This window comes from Tyto alba, unplaced genomic scaffold, assembly GCF_018691265.1.
Source record: "Tyto alba isolate M040663 unplaced genomic scaffold, T.alba_DEE_v4.0 Super-Scaffold_1000006, whole genome shotgun sequence".
NCBI lineage: Eukaryota > Metazoa > Chordata > Aves > Strigiformes > Tytonidae > Tyto > Tyto alba.
The window spans coordinates 30,700,174-30,726,325 of record NW_024881272.1 but is presented as its reverse complement, the minus strand read 5'-3'; the positions used below and the strand labels follow the sequence as shown (position 1 = coordinate 30,726,325).

Sequence of the window (26,152 nt, the reverse complement as noted above, 5' to 3'; positions counted from 1 at the left end):
GTAAAGCATTCATAAAAGAGACATTATACTGCTTTTTAATGGAGCATTTTGATGGATATTTCTTACTGTGATTTTTTTTAACAGCTACTACAGCACCACCATGCAGTTCATGAAATTTCGTACATTGCAAAGGATATCACAGACCATCGAGCGTTTGGATATGTATGTGGAAAGGAGGGAAATCATAGATTTGTGGCAATAAAAACAGCCCAGGCAGTAAGTATCGCTGTCATTTTCTACCGTACAGCTCGACAGAAAAGCTGTGTTCATAAGAAGCTGCTCAAGAGGCCAATCTTGTATTGTTTATGATTGTGCTAGATTTGTCACGAGTGTCTGCTTAGATGTTCTTAAATTGCAAATTAATGAAACCAGCTTGGGAGAAAGGGAATGTATTTCACTATTTCTGATTTTTCATTATGTATTTTTTTTATAATTAGTTATTGTTTTCCTTTCTGACTAAACTAGGCTGGATACAGGTAAGTTTGGTTATATTCCTAGACTGATTTGAACAGGAAGTGATGGATACCAAATAACTACTTTGTATATAGTCCACCATAATTCCATTGTATGAGAAACCACTAATAAATATGCCTTTATTTTCATATATATGCTTTTTATATTCATAATGCTTTTTATATTAATAATTGTCATTTATTTGCAAATGTAGTTAGTTTGATAGAAATTAACCTGAGCCTGGATGCTAAGATAGAAATTAATTCTGAATGAGGTTCTCTCCAATTGTGGAGGTGCTAGGACTGCTCTATCAGCAGGATGGGATAGAGGTGTGTATTTTCCCACATACAAACTTTGCTTCCTGTTTTTACTTCCATAGGCTGAACCTGTAATTCTGGACTTGCGAGACCTGTTTCAGCTCATCTATGAACTGAAACAAAGAGAAGAAATGGAAAAAAAGGCACAAAAGGACAAACAGTGTGAACAGGCGGTATACCAGGTACACGCATAAGCTTAGACTACTGCCAAGAAAAGTATGGTTTGAAGTATCCCCCAAAGTTGCTCCAAAGAGGCACTGAGCATCCTCAGCATTTCTTAACAGCAATGGGTTTGAACGGTGCTAGCTTCAAACGGACAAATACGAACCTAACAGCCATCGTGAGCTCAGAAGTAGGATTAAACAGTGATGAAAGCTATCACTTGGGGGATGATGAACATGTTTAGCAACTGGAAATGTTCTATGCATTTCCCACGTAGTGTTTCTTCTAATTCAGAAGAAAAACTTTAATGAAGGTCAGTGTGTTGTAAGTCAGGTTTTTAACAGTGTCTTATACTTTAGGGAAGATTCAATATACTTCTGAATGTGTGTATTTGAATCAAATTAAATAAGGTGCAGATTGTTAAACTTGGATGAAACTTGAATAAAGTTACTTTGTACAATAATGTGACTTTATCTGTATACTAAAGAAAAAAACCTATATACTTACCTGCCCATTTTGCCTATTTCTTTGCTGTCCTTTAATTTCTGAATGCAGTTCTTTTATCTCTACTGTTTATGTTCTTTGCTTTTACTGCCTGTCCTCTTACTTTGCTGTAGACAATTTTGGAAGAAGATGTAGAAGATCCTGTATACCAGGTAATTTCTGAAGCTGTATGGCCTCGGAGTTTCAGAAATAACTAGATATATGTCATCTTCAAACACAGCCAAAACTTTTAACAAGATCTTTTGAGATTTACTGAGATAGGTCTTCTGAGAAACATGCAAGATTTTTTTACAGAAAGTAACATATTTAGAGATTAAGCTGTAAGTGATAGCACGATATATCTGTATAGAATATAATATTTCAGTTGGCGTATAGAAATATTAGATTAAATATGTCATAAATATTTCCTAAAGTGTGGCTTTTGAGTCCAGATTTCAAGTTTCCAAGTGAGATTTGTCATCATTTTTGAATACAAAATCTAACTGAAAAGGGAGTTACTTTGAGAATAAGGAAGGTGACATCTTGTTCTGATAGTAATAAATTGACATTTTGTTTCTGTCTTCTGTGGGGCCAGAATTTAATTCAGAGGGTGAATATTTGGAAAAAAACAACAGTGGAATTGATGTTATAACACAGTCCCTCGGCGTTTGGGCTATGATTTAATAATAGATCTGAAATTTAAGTCTTGTTTCATCCAAGCAAAATGTCTGGGAGCAAAGATGATTATCAGAAATATGTCAATATATTCATGTCCTACTGAGTGTGAAGAAAAAAAAGATGTAATTTCATTCTCATGTTTTTGTGTTGAAACAAAGTATATGATAGTTTACTGAGGGTTTTTTGGTGGAAATTTTGTGTTCTTCCACTTAGGCATGTCAGTGGGAGGCATGCTGAAAGAAACTGATTCAGCCATTAGTGAATATTGAACAGTGCCTAAGGTGCAGCAAGAAATATGATAAGAATTAGGATGCCCTAAATTACTGTTCAGCCTTTATAATGTCAGGAGTTTTATTTTGTGCTTTTCACAATGAAGCAAGAACCTGAAAATGAAATGTAATGACAGCCTTTTGCCACGTGGCCTGTTACATGGGCCCCAGCCTATTCCAGTTCGGCTTTAGCTTTTTTATTCATAAATCATAAATATATGTGGAAATAATTGCCATTATGTAAAAGAGGCAAAATTCACGTTGACTTCAGAAAATTAATATTGGGCCACAGGCGGTCTCCCTGGTGAGAAAGAATTAGGAAGTTGCTCTAATGATCGTTAGAGGAGATTTAGGTCTATTCATTGCCGGTTTATGAAATATGAAACAACCTTACTCTGCACTTTCCAACAAACCAGTTGTCCTGCTGCCAGCCTGTACTTTGAACTTGTTTCTTTAATGCCTGCCTGTGTTTTTACGTGGAATTCCAAATCGCCTTTTTCCCTTCTGTTTCATCTTTGACTTTTCCTCTCTGGCGGCTGGTGTAATAGTACATTGTGTTTGAGGCTGGACACGAGCCAATCCGTGAGCCTGAAACGGAAGAAAACATTTATCAGGTATAAAATCGTTAACTTCGGTGTTTTCATTGCAACAATTGCAAGCATTTAGTAAAGTACATTTCATATATAGTTCACTTCTATTAGTTTTCATTCATCACAAAAATGTCTGGCATTTCATTCTGGTGACATGACATGAATAATCTGCCCAGTCTCAGTGTGATTTTTGTGGTGTTTGTCATTTCGGCTTCTGCAAATTTTATTAACTTTGTCAATTTATGAAGGGTCTTAAACTTTTGAGTATACCATATAAGGTGATAAATAGTGGATTCTCTTTTTTTTTCTGTTAATTTTTTGAAACTTTTTACGCCTATTCTAAAAACTAGATGCTGAAATCTCCTGGAGGGCAGACCATGCAAGCAATTCTTAGAAAGACATTTTAATGGTACTGCTCTCCTTCCTGGATAACCAAGGAGATAACTGAGCAAAACCTAAGAGCTCTCAGTGGATATTCCCCCAGACTGGGGAAAATATTTTCAGAGTGCATAGGTGATGTTAAAGCCCAAGCTTGCTTTCTTCGCACTGACAAAAAAATGCGTTGAAAGCAATATAACATAATCTTTTGTCATTCAATTTATCCTCAAGGGATCAGTACAGGGTTTATTAAAATATAATGTAATTCATTTTGTATCACATACTAGAACCAGATCTCAAGATAGACAGAAATCTCTGTATGCTGTAAGAAAATTGTGATTTGAGGAAATCATTTAGTATGGAGGGGAAGGAGATTCAAGCAGTGATTAAGCATTTCATCTAGCTGTACTAGAGGTTGATCTCTTAATAGAAAAAACTTTTTTAAGGCAGACAGGAGCAAGGATGGAACAAAAAGAAAAAAAAGAAATGTATTTTTTTAAGTAATGAGAAAAGGTAGGAAGATAATTAAAAAAAAAAAAAAATAGAGTAGCTGTAAGCCAAAATAGAAAGAAGCTAAGTGGGAAAGGGAAATGAAGTTTAAACATTAGAAAATAACCATCTTATAGACCAAATCACAGGGTCATTAAGCTGACATTTATTTAACCTCTCTCTTGATTTCCTGACCCCTCATCACACACATTAGAATATGCATCTTTCTGCATCTGTACACGAAGACATGCAAAGCTCTCAAGGTGAGAGTATGCCCAAGGCTGAAAATTTTGTACCACATTAGTGCTGAAAGTGTGACTATTTTCAGGAAACCTATCTGTAAAAATTACTACTCTAGTTGTCAGTTTTATGCTAGAAACAAAAATCTTATGACAAGTAAATTCAGACAAAAAAAATCTGATTGTTGTTCATTGAAGTGCAGACCTTTGAGTGACATTTTAGAGCAGTATGGGTGGAAGCAAGCAAAATGGGGTCGTTGCTCCCAGTGTTTGGGGATCTTAGAGCTAACTTTGGTGGATAGGGAAGAAGTAGGAACTGTGTTCTGAGGAATGGCCTAAAGAACAGGAGGACTCTTTGAACATTTTTTTTTTTTCTTAAAATGAAAATAGAAAGTGGTAAGCAGATAGTGAGGTCTTCCCTCATCTCGAGGTACTGCTTTTACTGTCCTGTATGTCACCAGAGAATTGCTCAAGACTTCATTTGACAGTACCTGGGTGTGATGAAGTGTTTTCTCCCACAGTGGTGCACAGAAAATACCTGTGATTAGTATACCGTACTCTCAGTATATGCAGTGTAACATTGTCCTTCTCTGTATTTGCTACAGGCAATACCTTGGATACAGCAAATGCTGAGATTAGGGAGCTGGGAGTGTTTTTCTGTTATCTATTGTAATCGCTACCATAGACTTGCCCAGAGCCGCGAGCTTCCTCCTTCCCACAGACTTTGTGAGCTCTTGACTTGCTATAAATCAATGCAAATTGGTGCCAGCTTCTGTTATTTACTACAAAGCCTTCCCCATACTTTGGTAAACATTCATCTGCTCACTAACCTCATGCATCCTCACTTCAGCCTTGCCAAATCTTTCTTCTGGTGCTGCTCTGGGTTTTCAACCAAGAGTTGGTACACAAAGAATTCACTTCTCTCTTGGTGGGAGAGATTCCTACCCGGTGGGTTACTGGAGATGGAAGATATGTGCTGAAAGTGACAATTTCTATTTCTTTTTAGCATAGTAGAGGTCACAATTTTCTTTTTAAGCATTCTTTCTCTGTCACCTTTCTTTGATCCATTACCCCAAAGACTGTCTGTGTCTGCTCTTTTAATCCTGTCTGTCTATGTAAGTTGCTCTAATACGTCTGTTAGTCAGGGACTTGGTCACTGAGCATGTACCAAACCTCTCGCCTAGTGTCAGGTTTCTTAATAACATCTGTTTTCCTGCCTGTTTTGGTGGAGATGGGATTTTGTTAGGTGGTTTTGTATTGTGTATGTCACAGCACTGGTCTCTATGGAGAGGCAGGTTCTGCTCCATGAGGAGTTGACAATCTGAGATGGGGGCTTCCGAGTTGCTGTGCTTGTCTTACTGGTAAGATGCAAGTACATCAAAATGATTCACAGCCTGTCACAGAGACAGAGCTGTCAGCAGCAATCGTGCTGGTACCTCTTTGCTGATACTGCTGATCAAAGAAAAAACAGGAGAAATCTCTTGCAAAAAAAGTGTGATGATACCTGGCATGTAAATGTAACAAGAAGACAGGCGATACCGAGTCGAGAGAGAAAAATGTTTTTCAGAAAAGTTTCTCTGCCTTCATATTAGGACTCAGGAGCTTTTCTCTAAATATAAGCTAGAATAAAAAAAAAGGGGGGGAACTGATAGTGTAGGAAAATGCTCATTCCACAATAAGCTGTGGATAGGAGTGTGCAAATTGGGATGACCTCATGGAAAAATTGGAATGAGGAAGAGGAGAATGACTGAAGGGGAAACTTCCCAGAGAGAAAAGAAAAATGCACCCTGATGAGAGTTTATGAGTACTTTATCTTAACAAATTTGTCCTGGTTTTATGAAGACTAAGCATTCCAGTGACTTACTAAATAGACCATTCTTGGTTTCTGCTCTTACACTGTCACTTAAAGCTCTCTCTCTCCTTACAGACTGTTACTTCCACGAGATTGAGTTGTTCCACTGTTACCAGTTTCACATATCTAATGTGATAGATGGTTTTAGTGGAAGTGGCCAGTACTTTGAGAAAACCAAGGCAAGCAGGTCGTTCCCAGGATAGGAATAGAAAAGATCTTTTAAAAAGCTCGTGCAGTTTCTGCGAGGGTTCTGCACTCATGCTCTTGACAAATTTCTGCAATGTGCACCGAGTTAAAGATACATGGTTTCCCATGAAGACGTTGGCATTTAAACATGGGCAGAGAATGCTTGAACAGCAGTGTTCAGAATAGGAAATGATAACATATCTCAATGAATAAATAACATTCCTTCAGCTTCCCTTAGACCAGTCCTACTCTAATATCGGAACTCTAAGATATTTATTGTCTTAGAAAACAAAAAGGTAATAATTTTGTCATAACTGCAATATTATTTCTCCTATTGACCTCTAAGGTTTCATTAATGTCTGAAATGTATCCTTCTTATGCTGAATGACCTTGTTCAGTGGAAAAGTAGCACTGATTTACTTAAGACTGTTCATGCCAGTTTACAGCATGTTTTTACTGTTCTTTTTGCTTGTGTCATTTACAATAGACATTCAGCGCTTGTGGGAAGGAAAAGAAATGTAATCACAAATTATAAATATATAAGCCAGCAGTCCTTAGGCAAGCAAAGCCCAGTATTACAAAACAACTGAATTTACATGAGCAAATTATAAATGCCCAAGGTGTAAATCATGACTGTTGACTCAGCTAAAGAGTCGTCCCAAGGTTTTTTAAGTGCGTCATCCCCTGTCCATGCGAGGCTGGTGGCTTCAACTCCTTGGCTGTATCAGACTCTGACAGGCTGGTAATTCCTTAGTAAACTGCAGCATTGTACCCAAATATTGCTTAGAGCAGCCGCAGGGCCCCCCATGGCAGGGGTACATGTTATGACTTTACTTGTCTTAGATTATCAAATGAATTGGAAGGAAGAAAACTAATGCCATAGGCCAAACATCTCTTCTCAGATCAGTAGCTCTACTCTGGATCTCTGCCGTGGAGGAAGGTGACATACTGACCTGACCGTGACTTCTACATGCATCTTCCAACCCCCAAGTAAAATGAGAAAACCAACCATTTAAGTAGGAAAGAGATCCAACTGCACCTGGACTTAGTGCAACTGAAATTAGCTGAGAATGAAAATCTCATTTCTGAACACTACTGGGCTTTAGGATTCAAAAAATTCAGATAGGTGTTTTATTTCTTCAGTATCTTCTCCATTAATGATACTGCTTGGATGAAAAGGGAACCATCCGTGGTTTCATTAGTATTAAATGACTGCCCGGCACATAACTTTCAGTTACTGATTTAAATTTTTCATCAAACCTGCTTGCGTAGTGACCTTAGTTTTCATTTGCTGTTGCAGGTTCCTACCAGCCAAAAGAAGGAAGGTGTTTATGATGTGCCAAAAAGTCAACCTGTAAGTGTAAGTATCTTCCGTATTTCTATGCAGTAAAGAAGGTCTGTTTCTTAGCTTTTGTGACTTTAATTGTTATATGTAACATTTGGTACACTCCTCATGATGCAGATTTTATCAGTGATGTGTTATGAGTTGCTTGGGTTGGTTCAGACTAGCCAGGATTGTAATGTCACTTACATCCATCTCATTCATTATTTAATCTCCATTCTGTTTTCCTGACTCATTCTTATGAAAGTCACCATTAATAAATGTGTTTTCTGTGGTTCAGAGTCAACAATGAGCCTTCTGCATGTTATTGCATGAATTAGAAGGGTTCCTCTACTATCCAAGGCTTATCACTCTGAGTGAGCATGGGCTGCATTTTCTCCGCTGTGTGGTCTGTCAGAGCTGTACTTTATATATTTTGCTCCTTACAGCGTGGTCTAGTAGGACAGCAGGGAGGCAAGGTCTGAATAGAGTGGAGGTCGAGAGAAGCAGCATTAGGAAAAGATATGTCAGAACACTGTCTGTCACCTCTACGGTGATTTTCTGCAGCTATGATGTCTGTACCTCTCAGAAGACTTCCTGGTGAATACAGTGTGCTGATAGGTAAAGATTTCAGGAGCTTTGAATCAAATGTTAGCAAAACAATGAGAATTTGCATTAGAAGTACTTTTCTGTTATTTGGAGTAAAAAACTCAAAAAAACAAGTTACATCAAAATCCAATCTAACATACACCAAAGCAATTATTTTTCCAATAAAACCAACTTCTGTGATAGCTTAGTAGGAGCTGTAGGATTGTAGGGCAGAGATATGTGCAATTGCCATCAGGTGAAATAGCTGTGGGAAACTGAAAGGAACTATATCAAGATTAAGTGTGTAAATAGACCTCATTCAACAAATTCCTGAGTGGCAGAATTTTTTCTCTATGTATTGCATTGCTTTCCAGGTTATTGTGGGCTATAATCAGCATGAGGAGACTTCCTCACAGTATTGCTACTCATTATTTCTGTAGTGCTCCAAGTATACAAGAGACTAAGGGTCAATACAGATTGTCAACTTAATACTATCTGTCCTGTGCCTTGCATGGAGAGTAGACTGTTAAAAAATTGGGGTAATATGCTGTTGTATCCAATGGCACCATTCTCTTTCTGCGTATTAGCATTTTGAAAAGGTGAAGTATTTATCCCCAGAATGTATAAGGAATGGTAACAAGTGGTTGAGAGAAGAAGTGGGGGGACAGATACATTAGCAACAAGGCATGCATTTGCTGAAGGGTGGGTTATACTGTTTAATGTAAATTTGTTCTATAAATACCTTGAGAAATTGTTCGATTGCATTGGTTACACAGAAAATCAGTATTTCTGAGATTTGTGTGAGAATGGAGAGAAACAAAGGGAAAAGTCAGGAATTTCAGTCTACTGTATGGATCGGAAAAATGCATGTGTTAAAGGAAGAGAGACTTCTTTCACATGTGGATGTGGTAACTTGCATAGGTTGGGCTGAGCATGGAGACCGAGATGTCGAATAAAATAGATAAATGCTGGGGAGGAGCTGGATGGGGGCCTGAATTGTGACGCTTCTGTGGTTTGCACAAGCAAACAAAACTTCCCATAAATATTTGATGGTAAGCTACTAGGAGGAGGGAGGCATCATTGTGTTTCCTGGGAAAAACTAGTAAAATAACTCATGTTGCATAACTAATTAAAGTATTGGTGGGCACAGAATAGCTGTAGATTCTTCACTCATTTTTCATATAGTTCAGTGTTACAATTTTTCCGCTGTACATTTCCTGTGACTTTTTTATTATTCCTTCAGCGATGTTTCAAATTTACTCTGGGTATAGTCTGTAATTTAGGTTGTTGCAATCTGACTGTACAGTACACTTTGCAATCATGTCTGCAGACACTTTGGTATTAGACTGTCCTGGTAAAGAGCATGACTGTGAGATATAGTGCATATGGAGCCTACTCTGTAATCATCAAATATATTTGATCTGTCACCTCCATGAAGCTGGTTGCAGACTTAATTTTTTTTTTTTTTGCTATTTCGTGGTTAAATTTAAAGCGATTAGAGCTTTTTCTCCAAACAAGTTATGTACTTTAATTTATGAAGAAAAAGAGAAGAGAAAGAAATAGATAGCTGAGATTTTGTTTCATCTTTTTCTATTAGTATGTATTAAAAAAAAAAAAAAAAAAGAAAGCAGCAATAGCTCTTAAAATTAGCAATTTAATATTCCACTGCCCATCTGATTTATTGCTTACCCTTCCACATGTGAGACACTCTGTCATTGAGACACTTGCCATAATTTTTTTTTCAATTTATAGCTGTCATTATTATATAAACCTCTAAAATTCAATCTGAGGGCAAATAATCTAGCTCATCTACCTGGTTTAAACATATAAGGACACTTCCTTTATTAGGAGATCTTGCTTTAAGTAATTTCATAATGGATGAATAAAGTAAGAAGCTCTTTGTAGCTCCTAATAGGTTTCAGGCACCATGAATTCTCACTCCCAACAATAAATACAACACTTAGTAAAAATGCATCAAGTTTTGCTTGAGTTCAAGCTGAATTACCCACATTCCCTGGACAGAGATCGATTTTCCGTCTTGGGATTGTTTTCCCCTGGCATGTCCCCAGGCAAGTTATCTCTAGTCTCCATACAGAAAAGTGAGGGATACCGAAGTGGCCATTTAGGTGCCCACCACCCTTGGCTCTGTAGCCAGTAGAGAGAAGTAGCCGCTTCAAGGGGAGATTCCTCCTGTCTGCGTGAGGTGTCCCCCTCAGGTGGAAATAAATATATGTCTGGACATTGTTCTTTTGTAACTGCAGAGGAACATGAAGTGACTTGCAGGTATGGTAACTTCTAAATAGTAGGCTTCGGTGGGGTGAGATCTGCCGCAATGTAAAAACTATAAAGCCAGAATCCCTTTTTCAAAGCCTGCATTGAAACTAGGAAGTGTAATTCATATTGCTTTTCAGTAAGATACAGCTTCCTAAGAAACCAGAACTGTTTGGGCAGATATTTCTCTGTGCCTATGGGATCCCATTGTGGCTGAAGGTATGAAGCATCTTCCTGGTAGTGCCGTGAAGCAGAAGCACTCAACATTGTGTATGTATTGAGATAGCTGATGTACTTACACAATACTGTGCCTTTGTGCGCGGCCATTCGTCAGAAGGTGTCAAAGTACTTTATAGTGTGACTCCTCATGATCTCTGATATCAAGTAACATAAATATGGTGCAAATGAGGCGGAAAGGAATGAGTCTCAGATCTCAGAATTTGAGCGTACCCACTGAACTCAATTATGAGTGGTGGCCGGTTGCCAAGTCACTTCTCTGACATTCGGATGAAAAGATTGCTTACTCCATATAATTCTTGTATTTCCCCATCTCTTTTCTGCACCCCCTCCCAAGAAATCTTACTCTCCTGTAGATTTCCTCTGCCAGGCGTGCAGCTCAGCTCCAAACACACAGTCTTCATGGTATCTAGTTTCCTCACAACATCTCTCCCTTCCTCTGTATCAACTCACACGTCTTGTTTTCATTCCTATTTTCTCTCTGCTCCTTCCTTAAACCAATTCTCCTATTCTCTGTTCACGGAGAGTAGACATCAAGCCAGACAAAGGAAGCAAGCTTACCCCAAAAAGCTCATGTTAAGTGGTACACGCTCCACTTAGAAATTGTAGTTCTGTATGTGAAATTAACTGTTCTAAAAAAGTGAAATGGTTAATGAGCTCTTTTTGTCATAATTTCCTATCGTCTCTCCATTATACATCCACATCAAGTTCTACCTGTCACAGTGTTTTTAGTAATAAGAGTCAGACTGTAAATACCCTTCACAGAGACTGTCAGTCACGTCACAATAAAACCTTCTCTTCTCGTCAAAATGTCTAAACTATCTGCTTACAATTTTATGAAGGCTTTCAAACAACTCATCTTACTGCTGTGTAAAGATTTGAGGCATTATAGCTGTTGCCTTACAATGCAGGCAGTCATTTGGCAAGTACCAACTACGTGGGAAATATTAAACCAGGGTGGAGTGGGCAGGGAGTAATTTGGCTGTTTTAGGGGCAAGGCATGGGAGGAGCAGATGAAGCTGGGCTGGACCTGAGCACGCTCAGTTCTAGAAGCCGTAGGGGATGCCTGATCCTTATGCCCAAACTGGGAGGCTGTGTTTGGGAAAGCTCAATTTTAATTCTGGCTGGGATTACAGTGCCATTGGCAGGTCTGATTTGTTCAGGTCTGCTGTCAGAGGAAATGTGCCTGGGGTCGTCTGGAAGGCACGGACAGCCCTGGGATCCACCACCTCACACGGAAGGTCCGTCCCTGGAGAAACAGCGTACCAAAATGTCTGGTGATAAAGTAGTTCAGAGCAGTTTTTCAGATAACTCTCACCATCCCCGAGGAAGTGAATTCTTTCTGCGACACTTGGTCTGGAGGAGGGCTTTGTAACTCTGGCTTTTCCCTAAGCTTGCATCAGTGGCTTTACAGAAACAACATACAGACTGGTGACATTGACTTCAGCCTCCACAATCAGACTTTAAGGATCAACTTTTCAAACATGAGAAAAGCAAGCGTGCACACACCCAGTCTCTGACCATCTGTGCTGGCAAAGCTGTCCTTTTTTATTTATATTTGCTAAAAGAGACACCTGTGTTCAAATGCCCTGACTTAGTTACACACAATTAAACCCCATGTACGCAGTTTAACATTGCAGTGTGGGACGTGCATTTTTAACAGGCACAGCTACTTGTTGCAAAGTTTGAAAACATATTAATTTGTTACGATAATGTCTTGTGGCATGAGTTTCTCTGATGTTTTGGTGGGCCTTTGCTATTTTTTCAGACAGAAGTGGATATGCATCCCAGTATCAGTAGCATAGACCTTGCACTAACTGTTCTGAGATTTTGTGCAGCTCTGGAAACATTTCTGCTCCATGTGCTCCTCCTCCCAGCTTCCCTTTTGATATAATACCAGTATTAACTCTGATACTACTACTGGCTTATAATAGAAACATTTAGCACCATGCCAAAGGTAACATCTGAGCCCCGAAGGTGAGATGTTGTTGTCCCATATATGTCTTCAATAGCAAGACTTGTGCCGTAGCAGGAGTCCTGTCTTATAACAGCCTCTCCACGCATCAGCCATTTGTTCTGACTGCTGTGTGGGTACCATCCCCGTTGCATCCCGCATCACCTGCCCTGTGTTATCCTCTGGGCAATTGTGGCAGAGGTTGCTGGGTGATCTCCAGCAATGTTGCTCACATTGCACCGTCACGTCTTAAGATACTTGTATCTGTGGGGGTTTTTTCCCCTTCCTTTGGGGTTAGAGGGGAGCTGCTGGCATTGCAAAAGGGTCCCACATTCAGTCAGGTCTGGCTGATGCCACAGAGGCATATTTCTTGATGGCATGGGGCGGGTTTGGTACGTTGGGCTGACGCCTGTTCTGCTGTTTTATACTTTTTACATCTGTTTATACCTGTGCAAAACATAAGTAAAAACTCTGACTGAAAGCCTTTTACCCTCACTCAGTACTGGCATAAACAGCCATGCGGCTCATAGTTTGGAGTGGATCCACAGCAAAAAACACTTAAACACCTGAATTTTCACTAGCAGACTCTGTTCAGCTTCTCTTGAGGTGAGAGGTCAGGTGTGAGATGTTGCTCAAACCCCTGTGCCTATTTTCCAAGGCAATGAACTGGCCACCATCAGGGATGTTTCACAGAGATCACAACCATCAGCTTGTGGCTACTGTACTTGGTGGGATGTTAGTTCCTGGATCTAGCTCTGTAATAACCAAATCTGGCTTTGTATTTTTTTGTTTGACTTTGTCTCACCTTCTTTTTTTTTTTTTTTTTTTTTTTAAAGCTGTTTTTCCTATGGATATTTTGTGGTTTACTCCTTAATAAAATTGTTAATGGCACAGGAAGCAGAAAATAGGTCCTTGTCCCTAGTCTTCCCAGATTATAGCATCTGTAACATAAAGTGGTGAAGTTTCTTCTTGTGTGTTACATACATGGCTTATGTAGGTCTTAGTCCTGCTGGGGTGTGTCGTGGTTTAGGCCTGGTTGGCAGCCAACCACAATGCAGCAGCTCTCTCTCCCTTCCCCTCCGGCAATGAGAAGGGACAGAGAGCCAGGCTTGGGGTCCGAGATAGGACTGGGATGGGGAAAAATTCCCCTTTATGATCACGAGCAAAAGGCAGACTTGTTAGGGGAAGGAAAAAAAAAAACCATACATTTATTACAGACACTAACAACACATAACAGAGTAGGACAGTGAGAAGCATTGCCACATCTTGAGAACACCTTCCCCCCACCCCTCCCTTCTTCCCGGGCTCAGTTCTGCTCCCGATATCTCTACCTCCTCCCCCAGTGGCGCAGGGGCAGGGAATGGGGGGTGCAGTCAGCGCTGCCACTTTCTTCATCTTTGGTGAGGGGAGTGTCCAAAACCTGTTCCTCCTGCTCCATCGTGGTCCCCCTCTCACAGGAGACAGTCCTCCACAAACTTTCTCCGACATGAATTCCTTCCACGGGCCGCAGCGTTCCCCACACTGCTCCGTCATGGGTCACTAACTTCCTCCGACTGGATTCCCTCCCACGGCTGCAGCCCTTCCCGAGCTGCTCCGGCGTGGGACTCCCCCGCATGCTGAAATCCTCCCAGCGCTGAATTACAGCAGCGGGGCTGCCTTTTCCCATGAGACCCCGGCCTTCTTCGGGCACAGCACCTTGATCATGCGAGCAGGAGCCACAGGCCATCAATCAATGTCTGCTCCACCGTAGATCTCCATGGGTGGCAGGGGGGGCCGCCCTGCCGTCTCACCACAGGATACAGGGGGGTCTCTGCTCTAGCACACCTCCCCCCTCCTTTCTTCCTCCGTTCCTCCACTGACCTTGGTGTTCATGCAGCTGCAGCAACTCCTCCTCATAAGTCCCACTGCTCGTCACCACGTCCCTTCTTAAATACGTTATCGCAGAGGCGCAGCTGATTGGCTCAATTTCCCAAACAGAAGTGGAGCTGACGTGGAGCTGGGGGAGCTTCAAGAAGCTTCTCACAGGGGGCTGCCCCGATAGCCCTCTCCCCTGCCACCAAAAAAACTCCACCATTCACTCAACCCAGGACAGGGTGTTTCAATTAATTCTTGAAAAATTGTTCTTGCAATGCCAGGTGGAGCAAGAACATTTAAAAAGCTGCTAACCCGAATTCAGAGTCTGATTTCCAACAATCCTGATGGAAATTCTGAGTGTTAGAATTAATACGTGTTAAATATATACACTATTTAAGAATATGAATCTTAACCTGGATAGTTTCTGAACATTGAAAATTTGCCTATACAAACTTCTGGTTTCAGTCCATCCATAATTTTATACCTAGCATGTCAAATAGCAGGTTTTAATAGTGTAGGAATACCATTTCACAGATGAGAATAAAATGTCTTGATTTAGTAGTTCTTTTATGTCATATGGATATTGTAGGCCACATCTTGAGCTCTTTTTAATCCGTAGGAGTTGTCCTGCTAGGAGACCTTCCATTCCTGCATTTGCAATACCATTCCTTGAATGTGATCGTAAACCCTACACCTCCAGCAGAATGATTGCATGCTACCAGAGCACTGAACTTACTTTACTTCCTAGTGCAATCCTTTAGGATTTGGGCACATGACCCCATAGCATGGAAAAACTGTTAATCAGTTTTTCATCATTATCTCTGTTTGTATTGTACAAGCAACAAGGAACAAGGAAGCAAACAAAAGCTGCAGGTTTTGCCCTGGTGACACAGTTACCTTGTTGGATGTAGGTGACATGGATGTTGGTATGGCAGTTTAGATTTGTACTTTTAACATAGAACTCGGTCAATATAGATAAATTATAAACAGTTCAGTGGCCCCTTACAGTTATGCAACCTGTTAGGTTAGCATGTTTAATGGCTTCACATGTATTTACATTCCTAAACTTACCTGGATTTCTATATGTTTTCTGGGATAATATTTCATCCCTTCTGATATTCTCCAAAGTGAAGAAGAGACAATGTAGCTGAACCATAAGTCTAGCTTGTTGATTATGGGGTAAAGTTCTATTACGTATAGTGTATTTTTGTCTTTTATGCAATATGACTGATGCAAATTTTATCTGATGGCTGCTGATATATTAAGTTGACAGCTGCACATTTTATTGATTCACTACATTTTGATTTGCTTGGAGCCCTGCAGCTCAATAGTAATTTGCTAAAACATTTATTTACACACAGTCTGCTTTCTGAGTAGTGAAGTTTGTAGCTCTACCTAGTCTGTATCACTGCATGCATTAAATGATACCAGTCGCACGACTTGGTGTTTATTTACAAATTAAAGGGAATACAGTTCTTGAGAAAGTGATGTATGTATTTTGGATCAGTTTGGGGAGAAGCGGTTGTAAATTTTTGCAGATTCATTTGGTGCTATCCTACATTATTAAGTACAGAGCTACACAGTTCTTGGTTTTTTTTGTCTGCTGAAAAGGAGATTCCGAGGTTTGGAAAATACCATGATGATGCAGTATTCAATAATTAAGATAGAAATAATTTTTTTCTCAAGCTTGGTTATAGTCCCGGTCACCTGTTGTTTTGAAAACCATTAGATAGACCTGTATAACTGTGCCTTGTATTTTAAAATAGTAAATTTGGGGTTTTGTCTTATTCACTTCCACTGTTATTCCCTGCGAGCATCCAAAGCTGTCTCTGCTGTCACTGTCTAGAAGTTGAGCTTGGCTTCCACATGGAAGTTTGGATTCTCGTCATCACTTGTCTCTGCAGTTAAGCAAGCCATCACATGCCACCATGGCTTGCACTGTGCCGTAGTCCCCTGACATTTGAGTTCAGCTTTCCCCATGTGAGCTCTTACTGTGGCCTCTGCCACTGTTCTCATTCCCATTTTCCCCAGGGAGAACTGGTGGAGCTACACACTGGGATCAAAGGGCGCATTACTTTCAAAAATAGATCTTTGGGCCAGAAATACCACTGATGCCAGTGAACGTGTCTGGCAATAACTCTTAATGCAAACCTGACCAAGGCTGACCCTGATCTTGAACCAGCCAACAGCTTGTCATTGGTCCCTGATTTTCCTGCTCAGACACCCTTCCTCATGCTGAAATGAAATTGGGTGCAGGCTGGCTTTTGCCACTGTATCAGCTGATGTGTTTTGCTCTTCCCCTTTGTTTCCAGTTTTCTGTTGAATGGAAGAATAGGTTTCATTGCATCAGCTGCATGCAATAAATTATGTATATTTGTAAAGGTACCTAAATCTAAAGCCAGGCTTATGTTTCTAGAAGACAGATGCCAGGACCTGTTAGTCCATAGTAAATGTAAATTACAACAGCTTTTGTAGCTTGTGTCAACATTTTGAAAGCCTCAGTGTTTGGTTCAACAACATAGTGATATTTGTGGACTTGCAGCATTTCTTTTAAATATGTGTGATGTGACCAGTGTATACCATGCTCTCTGAACCCACCGTGTGGGGTCTGGAGAAGATATGGAGGAGGTGACCATGTGTCTGAGACCTTTGCACCAGCATCCTTGGTGCTCTGGGAAGTTTAATTATCTTGGGTGCTGTGTTGCCTGGAAGCAACATGGGTCTGGCTTTAAGATACAGTCACTCTTTTGGACTCATGATTTATTAGCGTCTGTCAGGGAAAAGTGGTAATTGAAGCATTTTAAGTACTATTTCCTATAAGAGTAAATACCTAAAGTACACAGGGAATTCAGAATTAAGTTCCCTTCAAATGAAGAGAAAATAAACACATGAGTAAGCGTATGTTTTGATCATATGAAGAGATCCTTAATTTAAAAGAAGCTATTGAGCTATAGTGAAGCAATTCGCTCAAACACTTCTCAGCAATCTATTATGTCAATTATCCTTAACCATCCCACCTCTTCAGCTGCACAGGGTTGACTAACAGAATTTTTAACCAGCACATCCAGCTCTTCCCAGTAAACAAGCAGAGGAAACTGGACAGTTGGTGAATGTGGTGAAGCTCAAGGCTACCCTGTAGTTGGGTAGATGATACCAAAGTCAGTACTTGGGTTTATTACTTCAAATAAAAATGCAGAGAAGAAGAATTACCTGGAGAAGAGTGCTCCTGACAAGAGTTAACCTATGAAACTGAAAAGAGAAACTTTAAACAGGAGGGTTCCTGTGTTCTACAGGAGTCTGAGCACTGGAGTTGAACCATGTGTAAATGACAAGTATATGTTTTGGATAAAAATCAATCAGTGTAGTTTTATGGCACCCCATATTGCTGATGTGACCTGTACTGTTGGGATCCACCCCAAATGTTCACAGCAGCCTTACAACTAAAAGGTTGTGCTTGGCCATACCTGTGTAAATCTGGGTGGATGGTAACATCATGGCTGCTGTAACTGGAAAAGATTACGGCATTTGATGATCTTTAGGATCTGTAGGAGACTGAAGATTGTGAAGGCATTGACAATTTTTTCATCACACACATATACTTCAATTTATTCTCTTTAATTAGGAAGTAATTGAGCAATTCTTTGTTGAGTTATGCTACTTCATTAATCCAACAATAGTGTTACAGGAAAACAATATGTCTGTTGAGTGTTTTCAGTGTGTCACAACCTACTAGATGTGGTTTGACTGATGATCAGTTTAGTCACAATTCTGACATGCTCCTTCGTTATAATTCTAATTGTTTTTTAGAATGAATTGTAGTTAATTAGCAAGCTGCTTGCATCTCATAGAGCTCGTAGTAATATCAACACTTGTATAAGGCTGTGCAAATAACTGGAACTTTGCTTAAATAATGATTCAAACCATCAGAAAAAATATTTGATATAGCCAAAATATTTACATTTTCAACTAAAATAAGAACAAAGATATTTAGTTTGACTAAACGTTTGACTTGTCATTAGACTTGCAGTGTAAAATACATGTTGGAAAAAAGGAATTGGAAATGCAGAGAGCCAGTGTGGTTGGATGATCCCTCTTTTGTCTACCGGGCTGAGTGGTATGGCACTTACCCTGAATGCAGGAAGCCAATTTTAAATCCCTCTGCTGTCTTAAAAGATTTGAATAGCTAATACCCAGCTCAAAGGTTAATTACTAATTGCTGGTTATTTGCTATACTTAGTATCTTTCATACTCTGAGCTCTGTATCGGAGTACAAGTTAATTACTGTGTATTTTTTTTCATGCTTTTTAAGCGCCATCTTTGCTTCATTCTCTGAGATTTCAGAACCACGTTTTGCAAGACTACTTTTATCCTCTTGTTTGAAAAAACATAGCAATATTAACCAGATTTTCTCATGCTATAAGTCAGTGTAGATCCCTTGCCATTGGTAAAACCAGACCGAGTAACAGAAGTTGAATATTCTGGCTTGTTATGTATCTAAGGGTGAAAGAAGTAAGGTGCTTCTTTCCTATGAGTGCAGCAGGCCTGTCTTAGATTTCCCTTTTAAAATCTCAACTTGCATTGCATAGAAATGTTTTCAGACTACTTGGCGATCAGAAGGAATACTGTAGTAGGGGTGGTTCAGTTTTGGTTCAGGTTTATAAAAGCTGCAGTTTACTTATCTCTTATCATTGCCTCTGTACTCTTGGTTTTTCTCCAGTTCTTGGATAATACATTTTTCTTTAGTGAATAGTGAAAAGTGTCACGAGAAATTTCATTACTGGCTGGAGTGGTTTAAAAAGCTTGCTGCTGCTTTAAGAAGCCAGATTTACATATTTCATGTTTAAAAGATTTACAGTATGTCTCACATGCCTCTATAGAAAGATGGAGCTTTCATTATAGGTTTAATGTCAGCACGATACAAGGATTAATACTCTTTCCTCCGCCTCGGTCTGCACAGCTGGTCGCAAGTGACTGGTGTGTTCCTGGTTGACTGAGCTGCAGCGGTGTTTTCATATGCAAGGAGACGCATTTTTGAATAATTAAAGCAAGCTTTTACATCACTCTGTGGAGAAATCCACAGACAGCAATCCTAGAGAAAGATCAAGGACTGGAGCATCTTTGCAGGCTTCCGGTTATTTTCTATTGTGCATCTGGGGAAGGAGGGAGAGGATTGTTGACTTATTGTGAAGGTTAAGCGCTTTGTATCGAAAAGCCAAACTGGAGGAGGGCTCGAAGGGCCAAGTTCTGCCCTCGGTAGCCGTGCCGCAGCCCCGGCATGGTCGCCGTTGCAGGCTGTTCCATGCTCTAATGGACAGGGATATTTCACCCTTAGGAAGTGTCTCCTCACCAGTGTGTGATGCAGAACACGAGCTAATGGAAGATGCCGCTCAAGTGCTCCGTGATAATTGGGCACTTGGGGCTGTGCCGTGACATGTTGGGCAAATGTTTTCTGCGAGGTGCCGCTGTAGCACAGGTGGGAATTTCTAATGGGCCGTTGAACGCCGCGCACATGTCTCCTCTGTGCCGAGACATGGTTATTTCTCAGCTGGTTTCACCGGGCGATCGGTGCGGCTGCGGGCAGGATCCGCTTCCGAGCAGCGCGAGCTGCGTCCCCGCGTGCTGGAGGAGGGGGGGAGTTAAACGAGGGGGCTGTCAGAACAACAAGTGATTAACTGCTGGCCAAAACTGGGCCCTCGGAAAGGCGTAAACCCTTCTGGTTTCATTCGAAGAATATTTTCAAGGTCTGTGGAGTTCTTTGAGCAAACAGACACAGCTTTTTTCACACTTTCCTTACCTGGGGCTGGGGAAACACGCTATCAGTTCCAAGAAGGTGCAGGACTGGGTCCCTTTCTGCTTGTGCACGATGGCATTTTCTTCCTTTTGCTTTGCCTTTTGCCAGTCTCTTCTTTTTCTCTTCAGATTTGTCATGACATGAGGGGGGAAAATAAGCATTGTAGGCTGTTTCTGAGATTTTTAAACTTACTTGTTTTAAGATGACACGGGATGACTGGGTGATAACTTGTATGAAGCTCCTCAGTCGTTTAAGATTGGATTTTTGATAACTTGCTGTTATGTTTGTTTCTTAAGAAATAAAGTCTCCAACACTACAATAAATGTTGTCTGAAATTTAGCATTCCGAGGACACAGACATGATAATTTGTGTTTAATACGTAGATGGATGCATGTGTGGGCAGTATACTCTCACATATATTTATACATGCACAAACTAGATTTAAATATAGTTTGAATTGACTTACGCAAGCAATTTTAAAAATTACTATGGAAAGAAAATACTCATCTTAAATATGTTTACATTGATGTTATAGTTCTCCTAGTTAAGAGGAAGCTGTTTTTTTTTTCTACAAATACTTGCTTTTAGAGCTTTTGTTGTCCAAAACTCAATTTATTTTTTCTCCCTGAGGATGTTAAGTCCTTTCATTCACCAAGCCAGTGAAAAGTTCCAGTAATGTAAGAGGATCAGAGCTTGCTGGGCATGCTTATTGCTGAATTAATAAATATCTGGGAAAATAAATAGTTATGATGCAAGTGGTAAAATTGCCTTAGACACCAGTAGATGAGATTTAGCACAAATAGAGTGTATGTTTGCCCCACATCCCAGCAGCATTCAAACTCACTGTTTTGTTTGCATTATTTCATATCTCTGCTCACTGCAAGGTAGAAAGCGTTTTCATTTCAATACTGAAGTCAATAATTATGGAGGTTATCATTTTCATGCTCAGAAATTCATGTCATTTTCATAAATCATTCATTTCATTTCATAAATCATGCTTTACAGCTGCAGAATGGAAACTTATTGCTGGACATTGATGAAAATCTTGTTTCAGTCACTCAGGTAAGGTTGTGACACTAAAACTGTTTTAAGGAAATATAGATGAAATCATCTATAGGAATAGTGCAATTTGAAAATGTTCAGCTTGGGATTAACTTCACTGGAAAGTAGCTAATATCAGATGTGAATAATTTAAAAAAGCATAATGGGTAAAATCAGTTCTGTAGTGACAGTGAAATCACAAAAATAAAAGATAACTATTTGGTGTCCAGAATCTCATATGCTACAAGTGAATATAACTACGTCTATGTCAGAGAAGACGCATTCGTTTATTCAGACTGAGAATTGGGTTGTAGAAAAAAAGCTAGATCCAGAATCCAGATCTGAACCATCTGGGACTTTAAAATCCCACCTCCAAATGTTGCTGTTTAAAGCTGTCTCTAATAATCAAATGAGGAAGTTGTGTTCCCACGAAATTTCTGTTTACAGTCTCTGACATAGTTCTGTAGTTCCTGTTGCATATAAGGTTACTATACTGTAAGAAATAATTCCCCTGTAAATATATTCATTTTTCGGGGGGAATATTGTGAATGAGGGTTTACTATAACAAATAGTGAAGTCGGCTTTCCTATCACTCTCTCCAGTTGCCTGTTTAGAAGTCCATCCGCAGAGTTTCTCTTAAGAGCTTTAACAGAATTAGATCTATGAAGAGTTTCCAAAGATCCATCACCTTGAAGAAAAAGTATATAAAAATACTCTAAAAAGCATTATTATTCCCATTTTACAGGGATATTGCAGCATAGAGATCTGAGTTGCCACCTTTCAGATACATGCCATATAATCCTGAGCTTAAAAGTATACTCACTATCAATTTTCAGTATTGATATGAAATCTATAATTTTTTTCCACAAAAAATGTATAACTCCACAGACACTTCCTCTTAGTCTGTGTAACCGTGTGTGCCCTCCCCTTTCGCATTCCCTCTGGCTTCTTCTGCTTACCCACCGAGGATGGAAGCACCGGGGAAGCCTTTGCTCATGGCCTCCTCGAAAGGACACACGTTATCTCTTAGCAAGCCAGAGAGGACAAAATAGTGAGAAGCTTACCAGTGATGCAGGAAAAGGGCAGATTTAGGGGTGGTGCTGAACAAGCAATTTGGAGAGATGAGAAGAAAGTGTCTCTTTCAGTGATTCGGTGTCACCTGGCATCTTTTGAGTCAGTAGTGCCTACTGGAGGCTTGAAGCGATTTCCAAATGAGTGCTGCTGTTGTCATTATTCCAGCTTTTCTGGGCATTTTAACAATGCTGGCCTAGTGTGTTTGCACACACTGCAGAAGTCACTTACGGGCTTTTTTTTGGCAGAAGCTACTTCTAGCAATATTTTAATGTACACTAGAATTGGTGTACCCTGAAGAAAACGTGGATTTGCTTTTTTATTCCTTCTTCCCTTTCCACACAGATATTTCAAAGGATATATAAGCCCATAAGAACAAAATATATTGTCATAACACTAAAGCAACATGATCTATTTAATATAAAGCACTATATGAGGAAATGTGAAATAATCCATCCCTGGGTACATTGTTAGACACAAAACTGAGAATCATTCAAGCTGCTGGACAAATTCCAGGTCTAAGTGACTGTAGCATTGCTTTTGTATATGGGTGTAGAGATTGGATTGCAAAAATGCATAAACCTTTGAAATTACTATATTTTGAATGATAGTCTTATTTCTTAAAGGATCATTTATAATAGAAGGTTGAGGGCGGGAAAAATCTTGGGGCGATCTTGGTCCTTCGGTAGGTTGTAAAGACTGTGTGGTTGATGCCCAAAGCACTAAACAGCTGCCTTTGCAGGTCATGACTCAACTGAATTTCAAATCTGTGTAGGTGATAGGAGGCTGCAAGGTATATGTGCCTAAGCTGGGGAGGAGATTCAATGATCTGAATTAAAATTTGCATTAAATCTCATTCATAATGAAAATTTTGACTTGCCACATGTGTGGGTGTGTCTGAGTGTGATACAGGGAAGAAGGAAAGCCAGTAAGCAGAAGCAAGGTAGTGGAGGAGTAGTTCTTGAGTTCCCATCAAAACTTTCCGGAATAGCCACCCTGATAGGGATGGTAGATGGGTTTTAGGTTTCCTGCAGAGCTATAGGGGATCCATGCTTCACCGTTCCTGGACTCCAGCTGAACCAATTTGCAGATGCAGATGGGCAGAAGAGAGTAATTTTACTCCAGAACATGTGAAGGAGCTTTGATTACGCAGCCACTCAAGGTGCTCCTTATTATGAAAGTGCTTTTGCTCTTCTTTGCCCATGAGTGAGACCTGTATGGGTGACCTATTTTGAGATCAAACTGAAGGACGCCCTGAGAAAACACTTCTAGCATGAGTTAAATGTAGAGCTACAAACTTACAGTAACCCAGTTGTGCATCCTCCTTCAGGTCCACTTATCCAGGTCACACCTGTCCCGTGGGCAAGGGAAATCAGGCAGCACTTTAAAAGCCCTTCCCTTCGGTATCCTTCTGTCCCTTCCACAATCTGCTGCCGTGTTTTAAGACCTTGAAATGGTGGTTTAGAAAAGGAGCCAGGGAAAAGGACTGACCATAAATCATACTTGATGCTCATTGATGTTAAGGGCATCCAGTCCCGTTCTGGATAGTTTTTTCATGCTTTATTCATTTTTGTTATGGTGGGGAATTCCCTATAGAATCCTTTTATAGGGTCAGCTGCTGGCTATTTGGGTCCATCAGCAATATCAAAATCCCACAGCTTGAACCCATCTGCTTCCTCCATAAGGGACTTGACATTTGAACCTTACATGGCTTTTTGGAGGGGTTATATTGCTAGCTGTTACTAGTTAACTTTCCAAGATGTAACTAGTTAACTCATAGAATTTCTTCTCCTCAAAAGATAAATGGAAATGTGTGTGTTTGTTTGTTTGTTTGTTTTTCTCTTTGCAGGCTGTTACCCAACTAGAGCTTTTTGGGGACATGTCCACTCCTCCTGATGTAACCTCTCCCCCAGTGAGTACGCAGGGAAACTGAACTGTGCATTTTTCTATGTGCTATTTTCAATGCATTTATTGAGCACATTTAAAATCCAGGTCATCAGCCATTCCAGTAGGGAGGATTTCAAAGTAGTTTTTATACTGCAAGAAAATAAAAGTGAAGCAAATTGAATGTGGAGTCACTGCTTCCTGATGATGTGCAAAAATATCTTCAATTTTTATTTTTCTGATATAGGGCTAGGTGTCACATAAGATATAACCTGAGCTGCAGATCTCCTTCCCTGGTGTTTATCAGAGGTGCATGCCTCACTGCACTCTGTCTCTCCACTGCATTGCAGGAAGATCCAGTTACAGCCTTATATATCATGTCTCTTTGGTTCCACCAAGCACATGTCCCAGAGCCGCTGTTAAAGAAAGGAAAACAAAGCAGTAAAGAGAGAGAGAACCGAATGTGTTTTGAGGGCAAAGAAAATTTTCTCAACATGCGTTTCTGCATCATAACATGAAAACACAATCATTTTCCTATAAAATTTTTGAATCTTACATTAAGCTGTAGGGGAGTATGAACATACTATGAAAATTGAGGCCCTGTGAAGTCTGGAGCCTCAGATGTCCAGGGTATTCTGGAACATGTCTGGGGCTAGATGTTCAAAGTCCTGTCTCCTCATCCTTAGCTTGCTCATTTAGATTGGGTTCCTCCTTTAATGTAGTTAAAGGAGGAACTTTAACTTCTGGTTCTGGTCCTGTTGGTTAATTGGAAGCAGTATTTATTCACTTTTCCATAAATCCTACAGGTGCTTAATTTGCTTTTACTGTTTCTTATGTTAATGCCTCGGTCATTGCCTCTACTGGTTGTCACCTAACACCTAGAACCACAAGTCTGTATGTTCTGGAGAAAGAAATTATGTCAATATTTTACATGTGGTGTATTCCAGGCAAATTTTATTTTTATTTTTTCCTCTGGTACAAAGTCTCTCATTTTCTTTCTTCTTCTCTTGTCTCCAGCAAATTCTAATACTCTTATGTCTATTGCTTCTTTCCTTCTACATCTTTCCATTCTTTTTTCTTTCTCTTTCTTCCCTCCACACCTGTATTTTTAGAGTTAGGATGATGTGACATCAAAGTGTGTACTGCAGAAGCTGCGGTTGAGGTGTCGTCATGGTATTTTTTTCCTGTCTTCTTGCAGACTCCTGCTACTCCAGGTGATGCCTTTATCCCATCTTCATCCCAGTCACTTCCTGCTAGTACAGACATGTTTGGTTCTGTACCTTTCAGCACTGCTGCCGTACCCTCAGGTAAGAAATCTACTGGAAATATAGGCTCGACTAATTTGGTGATCAGTTCTCAGCTCTGGTTTGCATTTCAGTACTCAGGGCATTAATTTAGTACAGTGGAAGTGGGGAAGGATTTTGAGGACAGTGCTGCAGGGCAAGGCATAATAAGTCTTTAACGAGCAGAGAGTACGTTATTTTGAATTTACGCACATTTTTTAAAACAAAAGCCAAAAAAGACACTAGGAGTTCAACCATAGTTCAGCCATCTGGATAACATACCTTCTAAGTACAGTAGCAAGAGAGAAAAAAGCATTTAGTTCCACTTTGCTTTATTTTTTTTCTTTTGTGGTAGCAATGAATATCGTGTGCTGTCTCCAGTAAATAGAGAATGAGACATGGAGAATTTGATTGTATTTCACAGGTATTCCATTTAGTCAAATCCTCATATTTCCTTTAGATTCTTCTGTGTTCCTCAGAGTGCTCAAAATTCAAAAACTGTGTAGCATTCTGCACAGGGAGGCAAGGTTTGTGGTTTTGACTGCTGATCTGTCCCTGGGATACTTGGAGCACTACAAGAGCAGCGCTCTCAGCTCCGCTTAGGAAAAAAAAGGAGGAGGAGTGCCCTGAATCATTCAACAGTGACTTTCTAATTGGTTAACTCCCTCTCTGATGGGCTGCATTGCAGCATCAGATTAGCCACTGCATCTCAGAAAGGTTATGCTGATGGTGAAGTGTTTGGGGATAATGTCAGATGAAAA

General features: G+C 40.0%; 1 protein-coding gene across 12 annotated transcripts in view; it reads left to right on the top strand.

The window, feature by feature from the left end:
- The window catches only part of DAB1 (DAB adaptor protein 1), a 470,931-nt gene that overhangs the window by 429,158 nt on the left and 15,621 nt on the right, over nucleotides 1-26,152 (top strand). For 8 of the 12 annotated variants that reach the window (XM_033008814.2, XM_042785080.1, XM_042785090.1 and 5 more), the window contains 8 exons: nucleotides 85-216; nucleotides 833-952; nucleotides 1,550-1,588; nucleotides 2,911-2,976; nucleotides 7,397-7,456; nucleotides 21,118-21,174; nucleotides 24,074-24,136; nucleotides 25,307-25,415. In XM_033008814.2, coding sequence (XP_032864705.1) covers nucleotides 85-216; nucleotides 833-952; nucleotides 1,550-1,588; nucleotides 2,911-2,976; nucleotides 7,397-7,456; nucleotides 21,118-21,174; nucleotides 24,074-24,136; nucleotides 25,307-25,415 — 646 coding nt within the window. The remainder of the gene's footprint in view (nucleotides 1-84; nucleotides 217-832; nucleotides 953-1,549; nucleotides 1,589-2,910; nucleotides 2,977-7,396; nucleotides 7,457-21,117; nucleotides 21,175-24,073; nucleotides 24,137-25,306; nucleotides 25,416-26,152) is intronic. The other 4 variants (XM_042785099.1, XM_042785095.1, XM_042785102.1 and 1 more) reach the window with 4 other exon arrangements.